The sequence below is a fragment of the Centruroides sculpturatus genome, unplaced genomic scaffold, assembly GCF_000671375.1.
Source record: "Centruroides sculpturatus isolate CEXI.00-Female unplaced genomic scaffold, Cexi_2.0 scaffold16, whole genome shotgun sequence".
NCBI lineage: Eukaryota > Metazoa > Arthropoda > Arachnida > Scorpiones > Buthidae > Centruroides > Centruroides sculpturatus.
The window spans coordinates 523,942-534,094 of NW_019384548.1; the positions used below are offsets into that span (position 1 = coordinate 523,942).

The window sequence follows — 10,153 nt, forward strand, 5'->3', positions numbered from 1 at the left end:
AATTCATATATATTTCGAATTTCAGCTTCTGAAAGTTCACTATTCTTGCCATTGTGTTATTAGTGTTTAAAACGTAAACTGTTAATTAAGATTACAAAAGTTTAAAATAATTGGCTGTTATAATACCGGGTGGGATGTAATAACCTTCCTTTCAATTGTTTATTAAAAATATATTTACATTTGTAGAGTATCGTTACTCTAAACTATTCAAAATTAACTGTCCTTATAATTTTGCCTGCTATAGATTCGAGGGTATCGACTGATTTTCCTTCTAGTTTTTATCTTTACTTCTTATTCTTTTTCTTTCTTGAGGCAAACAATAATAAGTCTATTTTAAACAATTACTTGGAAGTTTCTGTATGAAATGTTCTCTCTAAAGTAATTTTGTGCTTAATTTCAACAATTACAAGAATAATTAAAAATAAATAATAGACTACTTAATTGTCAAAAAAACCTTACGGTAAGAATATTATAAACATACGTCAGTATTATAATAGAGGAAAATTAAATAGCTATATATTTATGTATTGTGGTCATCAAAACTTATAGAAAGATACACTTTGGGTTTGAAGTCCTCGACCACTTTTTTCTCCCGTTAAAATACTCAGCGTTGTACATATTACTGAACTAAATATTCATAACAAATATTGAATATTATAGTAAACATAGTTCAGTGTAATTTTGATTTTATTCATATACGGCAACGAGAAACATGGGCGATTTGCCAAGGGGGAAGCATCCCGAGAGGTCTTTTATGGAAAATTGGCCCTGTTTAGGCGTTACTAACGTGAAGAAAACCCGGAAAATTCCATATGGTCAGCCTGTTGGTGAGGAATGCATTGGTGAGGAATGCACCGGTGTTCAGTGGTTTTATCCACTCGGCCACTGGTGGGCTGCAGTTCAGCGCCGTTAAATACTTATTTTAATAAAATATAAATTATACGGATTATATTATCTGGAATACCGTTATTTTAAAGTTTTTACTACTTTCCCGGCTCTGTTGTATAACAGAGGGAAAGTATGGCGATTGGTCAAAAAATGATCCTCCAAGATTTTTACATTTTTGGATTCAAGACACCTTGAAACATCGAGAAATGAAAAAACTTCAGGAGGTTTTTCTGTATGTATGGTATTAATGTGTGTATGTGTATATGTGGGGGGCACGATTTTCTTCACCTCTTTGAAGCTTAATAACTCCTGAGTTTTTGTCGAAATTTTCTGACAGTTTGCAGGGAAGTTTGTGTATTAGGGGGATTGATGTTATTAAATTTTGGTTTTTAAAAAGTCGAGAGGGTGAAGAGATAAATGGGGTCGTGTCATATCTAGAGTAGGGACGAACTTAATGGCGATTTTACTCATTATTAGCATTTACAATTTTTTCTATAAAACCCATCCCTAGCCTCGAAATTAAGATTTTTTTTTTTGCCATTTTATAATAATTAAAAATTAAAAAGTTTTTAATAATAAAATATCATAACAGATGGCGCCACCAAATATTGCCAGAAAAGTTAAGCAACTTGTTGCTACTTATTTTTTATTATAAATAAATACAACTCTACATAATTGCATAAAATCTATCATTCATTAATCACGTGCTTTTATAATTTATTTATTTACTGTATTTTATTAAAGACACTATGGCCAATTTGGCCTTTTTCAAGTGTTAACAAAATCATAGATTTAAAATACATATTTCAAAATTTAAGAAAAAGAATTATTAACTAAAACGAATAATTATTTACTGTGTCATCGTCACAATACCGGGCTGCAATTTTTAATTGTATTTTTAATTTATTTAATTTAAAATATATGCTTTCCAGCTCAAACTAGTAGTGGCTTGTCCCTGTACACCATACTTTTCCTTTAACAATAGACTCGTGCCGGTTATCTATTAAATGCTTTCACGGAAAAAACTTTGAATTGAAATAACGTAATTTTCAATTTGCATTGGAAGTTCTTATATAGTTAATCGAGACCTGCTGCTCCTAAGGTTTCCATATCGAATCTCGTCTTTCATTTATCTACAGGTATCAGCTGAGAATGACATTTATAACAACAATAACATAATAATGATAGTTTGTAATTTTCCAAATAAATATTTCTGTCGCATACTAAACATAAAATAGCTTCATCTGGAATGTTAAAAAATTGGTCAATTTTTTGAAGAAGTTCTCTGAAAATGTTTTAGCCAAACTTTCAAAATTATTGCAAAAAATAATTCAAATTTATTGATATCTACTAAATCAGAATGTAAATACAAGTTTAAGTATAATTAATAAATATATTTAACAATGCCAAGTGTTCTTGAATTTTAGAACTCATCCCATGTACCCAGTACAGTCGACCCCCCCTATAACACTGTTGATTTTTCCGTTTTATATGAATTCCATGTTGTACGAGTCACTTAGATTTTACAAATACGTGAGCCGTTCACAGCCCAGCACACGTATTTGTAAAATCTAAGTGACTCGTACAACATGGAATTCATATAAAACGGAAAAATCAACAGTGTTATAGGGGATCGACTGTATTATATTTTTAAAGTGCTATTTCGAAGACGTCCTGGTATCTGATAAATTAACCATTCAACCGACAAACTTTTTAATAAATATAGCACAAATAATACTGATAAATTTTTCAAAAATTATAATATTACGGTTGTTCCAAAATTAAATACTAATATCAGGAACATGTCAACAAAACGCACAAATTCTATAGAAGACATATTGGAAAGTCTTATGTAGTGTATACTTTTGAATGTACACGTACAGTACAGAACCGGCAAAATAATAAGGGAAACAGGTCAACAGTTAAAAACAAGCTTTAAAGAATAATACAACAATAAGGCTGAACTACATTCAATCATCCATTTATTGCCACATAAGAACATTTAATTGTAATATAAGCGACGTCTCATTGAGTAGACCTATACTTGCTATTAAAAATGAAATAAGAGACGGATTTTTATAGTTTAAAATTGCAGTTTATGAGAATGCATATGCTCTACTGTATACTATATGCTGTAAAGTGTAGTAGTGCAATTTATACGTACGTTAAAATGCCTGAAATATGCATTATGTATGTTAATTAAAAACGTGTATATATGCGAAAAAAATGAACTTTCGATCCGGTTTTAGATAAATTTTCGCTGCTGCTGGTTGTATTATGTAAATCTGTGAAAGATACTTAAATGAGGTTAACTTGCAAAGCTGATTAAGGTCAATTCTAGTTTAGATTGCTTTTCAGATGCTTTATACATTTTTCACTGTATAATTATAATTAAATTGTTTAAGTATATAGTAAAATAATATACCACGTTTAATTTATTGTTAAACTTGGTTTAAAGATAAAATTAAATTTTAAATTTTCTTCAATATATTAAGCGGAATACACAGCGAAAGTCACTCTAATTTACCCATATATTATATATGATGATCTGTAAAAGAATTATATCAAGTTATTTAGAATAATGTCGGAAGGTGAATATTTATAGTTTTTTAATTGAATTTTTTATTACATTTTTAAGCTGAAGAGAAGTTATTAAGAAAACTCGAAATGCATATGTATAAAATACAAGTTGATTGAAGTTCAGGTTGAAGTTTGTGCATTTGTCGTATTTTCTTTTTGGAAACTCAAAAATTATTTTATCTATTACTCTGGCAATATTATAGATTTGTAGTATTTATTTATAATTATATACATACGATATGTATAATGTGCAATATCTTATTAGTTATTTATGTTTTAAAGTATTTTTTTCATTGTTATACAGTATTTATTTCTAACCAAATAGTTCTTTCTCTACGAATGTCTGCAGTTCCGAAATAAGAAGAAGAAGAAAATAATATACAGCTATTTTGACAACTATTACACCTGTCAATTGCTTATATTTCGACAATCCCACTATAGAAAAATCTAAAATTTTACACACTACCTAATAAAACAATTGTCATTCGAACGAAATATTCAGAATTATTTTAAGCGTTTGGAGGGAGGAGAAATCAACCCAGGAATATCGGCAACGCTGATTCCTGTATATATAATCAGTCAGTGCCTTTTTGCTTGGCGCTGAGTCACTGCTGTGACTCTCAAGACAGACACTAGTTAGTACAATTGCTGGAAATATGCTTCCCTTATTTTTTTTATAAACGGTAAGGGTTTGAAGTAGTTTATTAAAAAAAATTGTTCCCTAATTATAAAATTCCTGTTCGCAATACTATAAAATTTAGAATAAAATTATACAATAAAAAAGTAGTATCTATCAAATTTTATTAAACATCGATAGTGTTGCTTTAACAAATCGCTGGACATGGCATAAAATGAATGTATTTAGGACAGTAACAGCACATTCTGTCGTTATTAAGAGTTAGTGTCATATACATTGACAACGGAGTATGAGTTTAAAAAGCATTCAAGTAAACACCTAAGAACTAAATTAGAATTAGTAATAAATGACGAGTACAGTTCATACTATGATACACAATAATGCTGCAAATAGTGTTATGATACGTTCATTGCAAGTTGACAATAGTAGGTGTTTTTTGCATATAGTTTGCAACTTTTGGTGATAAAGGGTTTACTGAAGAATTTATTAAGGAATTAATAAGTGAAATTTGATTTTCAGGCATTTTAAACATTCCACGGTTGCAAAAAGTGCACTATTCGCTTATCAGAAAAGTCACAGCTTGCTTAAATGTAAATTGATTTAATCGTAGAAAACCCATTTGAATTTAATACTGTACTTCAAATGGTGGAATGACTTCTGGAGCAAAGAGAAGCGGTTATAAATGTCATTTACGATAAAAATATCACTGAAACAAATTAGAAATAACCCAAAAAACTGGAATCTCGTAGGAAATTTGAAAAAAGTTCTAAAGCCGTTTAAACTTATTACAACAGTAATAAATGCTGAAGAGAACCCTACGAGATCAATGGTGCAACAACATTTCATTTTATTACTCAACATTTTAATAATAGAAAAAAACTAAAAGAGCAAGTATTTTTTTCTAAATACAGTTTCATATCACTTGAATATGAAAATCCGATTTACCGGTAATATAGAAATTGAATGTAGATTGGCTGTTCATAGTGTCAGTTATGTTGATCACCGATATAAAGCAGTCAATCAGGCAAAAGAATATTGTTGGAGGTTAAATAAATGCTGACAGAAAAGCTTCAAATCGGGATTATAGAACTAAAATAAAGAAGTAACATAAACTGATTTTAGAAAATGCGCGAGATACAGTGAATTTAAGAGTGGATTCCGAGGTCCTCCTCTTCTCCTCTCTAGTTGTGTGTATGATGGAACTTTAGAACATTGTTTTGTTGTCGAAAATGTGAAGTTTTCGCTCAAAAGTAAAAAGCCCCAAAATACTTAAATGAACAGAAATAACGCAATAAAAGTAAAAAGAGTTTACTATTTCTCTTCACATCTCGTTCAAAATGTTGTTCAGATTGTCCATAAAATGATAATTGTTGAAAATAATGAATAAATTAATAATAAATATAACTATTGTGATAGGTTAGAATATCGGGGCCGGCGGGAGACGAGTTCAGCGTGTTTCTGGGAACCCGACCCCCAAAAGTTCACGCTGGCCTGAATATAGGCGATATGTGCAAAGATATATAATTATTTTAAACGTCGCTGTTAGAATTTGTAAAAATTGCAATTTGCAATATGAAGATGGAAGATGGGCAAAGATTTGAGAAGGTTTGATAGGGCGGGCGGACGAAACGGATGGAGAGAAAATAAAATCCACCTCTGAATTATGAGTTATGAACGTGCGCACACTATAGGAAATCCGTCTCGCATACTTTAGGAGGCAACATAATATAGTGTGTTCCGTTTTTTGAAACCGTGTTTTCGTATTTATTTACTATTGAACACAAGACTGTGTTATTATTAAAACACTTGGCGTTTATCCACTTTATTCAGTTGATAACGCCAAGTGTTTTAATAATAACACAGTCTTGTGTTCAATAGTAAATAATATAGTGTGTATTTGAAATAAATGGGAAATAGCACGTGCTGGCTTCAATAAACGATGGTAATGTCTTATTTCGGCCACGATGTTTCAAGTGACCATGTTCGGCCATTCTGTACTGATGCGTGCGGTTTGTGACGGCACACATATTCTCGCTTAGTATTTTCCGTAAATGTTGCTCAAATAAATTGCGGATAATATTTATTAAAAGACGTGTTAGTGCAATAGAGAATTTCCTTAATTTTGCTGGAAACATTTACTGATAAAATAATTTTAATCCTTCTGACAAGTATTTTGATTCCCGTTGTCATGAAAATATTTTGGCGTAATGCTGTCTTCAAAACTGTTTTTGTTTGTTTGTTCCGCCATGTTTTGAAGAAGTATTATATCTGTCAAGCAGATATAGTATATTTGGACGAAGACAAAGCGATTTGGTCTTCTGCTTTCGGCTGAATCGGTTTTATCGGATCGGTCAGAGATCGTGACACGTAGGGCCCACCAGTGGCCAAGCGGTCTTCGTATCCTGAACACTGGGCGTTCGGTCGTGTGGTCGTGGGTTCACGCTCGCTCGGATGGGCTGACCACGTGGAGTTTTTCGGGTTTTCTCCACGCCTGTAATGCCTAAATACGGGCCAGTTTCCCTTAAAAAACCTCCCGGAAGGCATCCCCCTAGGCAGATCTCCCAAGTGTTGCTTGCCATAACTTAAACAAACACGGTGACACGTAATATGCGAAATTAATCGGGTGTCCGGGCGAAGGCTGACCTGAAATAGAGCTTCTGGCATGACTGCGAGATGTCCACAGAATCCCTTAAAGTGGAGAATCAGAAAGAAAGGGGCGAGACCGTCCTGCCCGGACATAAAGACATACTGTTTACTAACTTAGTTACTCAGATTGATATGTTTTCATGCATGGCCGACGAGAGGGAAGGGATGATGGAGTAAAATTCACAGGGACCCGGACATCATCCCGCAATTTGTTTTTAACGCGCTAATAACTCCCCGGTAATATAAAATGCTTAACAATAATTATTGTTAAGCATATAATTTACTTTCATTAATGTTTCAACACAAAGAAAATAATTATTGTTTTTTGTTTTTGAAAAAAGTAATATATTCATAAAATAAAAATCCAAATTTTCAAATAATTTATTTACTTGGGGCTGATGTAAAATTTTTCCTCAGACTCAGCGATGTCTCTCGAAGCCCCTGGTGCTGTACATAGAGCCAGATTTAGGGCCTTACGTTACGAGGGGTCTCGTTCTGTTTTCAAAAACAAGTTTGTACGTATTGCCCATTATTATTTGGTGAAAGAAGAGCCTCTTACAAGTATAAATCCGGCTTTATGTTGTACCAGAGAATATCTAAAATTCTACGGTACAGTACATACAACACACATTTATGTTTGATGTGTGTTTGTATCTGTATTTGTCTACGTGTTTTCGTGTTGTTAACACACATACACATTCAAAACATACTTATTCCGTAATATAAGTTTAAACTTAAAGATTTAAAAAATAAATAAATAATAATAAAGAAGGTGAAGCATGCATCTCGTAAATAATTTTGTCTGTTTTATGCAGGTGTACTCTGTTTTTTTTTAACAAATTCTGATATATTAAACTTACTTCAGTCAAGGAATTGTAAAGCAGAAATTAGAAGGAAATTAAAAATTTAATTTTATTATATTTTGAACTTACATTCATCTACTTATTAAAGTATCGTATAACTAAAATATAAAATTTATTTTCATTAATGTTAAAAACAAAATTAAAAATTGATTTATTACAATAAATTATTTTCATTTTACATTGTTTAATCATACCCAAATAATTTATTTATATATTATTTTTAATTTAAAATTTTAATTATCTCAAATGGAATATTTTAAAATAATTTGATATAGCCTAAGTATTCGTAATACTATATCTGAATTACATTATCGACTTACCATTACACGTATTAAACCTATATCCGTTAAACATGCAGTCGAGAGGGGAGCTAAGGATTTTTTCCCTGGCCTGGGAAATCTGGGGGACCCGTAGCGGTTCCTATCCCTATAAATTAATGTTATTTTTACCAAAAATAATAATTTTTTATTAATGTTTTAAAAAAGGGGACACGCTCTTCTCCAGACCACATACAGATTGTCGATGACACTGCCGTTAAATGCATTTTAAGGCCATGTTACTGTTCTCTGCATCTTAATATTATATCTATTCTTAAAGTATAAATGTTTTTATCTCAATTATGATGGAAGCTATATTAAAATAGATGCTTTAATTGTAGAATTTATCATCGAATATTTAAAAATTAATAAAAGTTTTAAAGTTTTTATATTAATTGTCACAGTCAAAAGTCGATTACCCTTTATACTGTATTTTATAAAATAAATTTGCTGTTTTTACGTTATGAATTTGTTTTTATATATTTAGCACATTTTATAACAATAAACGTTACCAAATACAGGACTAAAATACTGTAATTCATTTTCAATGACTACTACACATAAATAAATATAAATAAATACATTACAATATTTCTTAATATAGCAACTATTAAATAGGAAAAAAAAATCTAAATAAGTTTAAAACTATTTTTTTTTTCGAAATATTTTAATGCTGTATAAAATGAATAAATGTGTAGACATTAAGCTAAAAAAAATATAATTTTAATTGGATGACATAAAAATAAATTTCACTGTGATGTCCTGTAGTCTCATTGTGCACAGCAAGATGTAGTCTTTTGGAGAGACGAGACCACCCGCAGGAGATTGCCAGAAGGACGACTCCCTTCTTTGGAGAAAATAGAACTATTGTAATTTACTGTAGGAAACTGCTTTATTCATCATTTCTAGGAAGTAGATTCTGATAAGAATATTCACTTACTGTATTCATTTTTAGAACAAGTGAGTTAGGGAATACTTAGTACTGGATTTATTCAGAGTAAAGCTGTTTTTACAATTACACAATTTTACTGTGAAATTTAAAAGTAGTTGAAATTGAAACCAATTTAAGAAATTTAATGTATCCAATATCATTTTGTTTGTTTATTTTCATGCTTTCAGTTTGTTTCATTTTTTTCTAATAGAAAAAAAAAATGTTTATATTTAAACAGGAAAAGTCTATTTATATTCAATGAAAATTTCGAAATGCTCGAACTAATGAAGTTAATGAGGAAAAACAGGAAATGCAATAGTATAAGTCTAGTTATCAACATGTTTATTATTTTAAAAAATTTCATACAAATACCATAAAGATAGTAATATAATATATTTTTTTAAATTTTATTTATAGATTCTTTGTTATTTTATATAGTTGTAAGCTTTCTTTTATTCTTTGAGTTTAAAGATTATTTATAAAGATTTAAAATATGTTTATGTATGTTCTTATTTTAATGATCCGCAAAACAAGCAAAGGGTAAAGAACATTTAGAGAACTTCGTAACTCACAATTTTGAATAATTCTTAATTACAAAACTAAATAAACGTTTGAAATACAATAATTATTTGATATTTAAGTAGCATATTTTCTTTTAGTAAAATTATAAAGGAGAAATTGTGTAAGCAAAAACTTGTATAGACGTAAGAAAATGAAATTATAAAAAACTTGTATTGTTCCATTATTTATATATAAAATAATAATAATAATGTTTATTTTCAATATTTAATCGAAAATGAAAAACATTAGAATAATATTTTTTGTAAAATATTAATTTCTTTATATATAAAATCTTAGAAAACATTTATCATTTAAGTCAAAAATTGTACATTAAGCAATTTTACTGAAAGAAATGAATAATACTGAAGGATTTCTAGTTTTGTAAGCTGACGAAGGTCATAACTCTTGACATTATTTTTTTTTTTAGTCAAGATAAGAATCGACATTAAAATGTTGATTCTTGCAGCCCACTCAAAACATTACAATACACGTATTCTTTTATTTACGTATAGATGTATATATGTACAATACATACATATAAAGATATTAAAAACTTATCAAATCTATTTAATATAAAAAAAAATATTTGGCACAGAATCGATTATAAAAAGAATACTAAAATATCAAACTTAATTTGGAATGTTCAGATTTAATCCAAGAACGCAAACGCGTGTTGACCATAATAGATCCGCCATTTTCTTACGAAATTTATCGTCGATAGTATAGACAC

The 10,153-nt window shown here is 29.8% G+C and overlaps 1 protein-coding gene across 1 annotated transcript in view; it reads right to left on the reverse strand.

Annotated features, from left to right (window-relative positions):
- Window positions 1–7,685: 7,685 nt before the first annotated feature.
- The window catches only part of LOC111623556, a 4,505-nt gene continuing 2,037 nt past the window's right edge, over window positions 7,686–10,153 (reverse strand). The window contains exon 5 of the mRNA XM_023366171.1: window positions 7,686–7,712. Coding sequence (XP_023221939.1) covers window positions 7,686–7,712 — 27 coding nt within the window. The remainder of the gene's footprint in view (window positions 7,713–10,153) is intronic.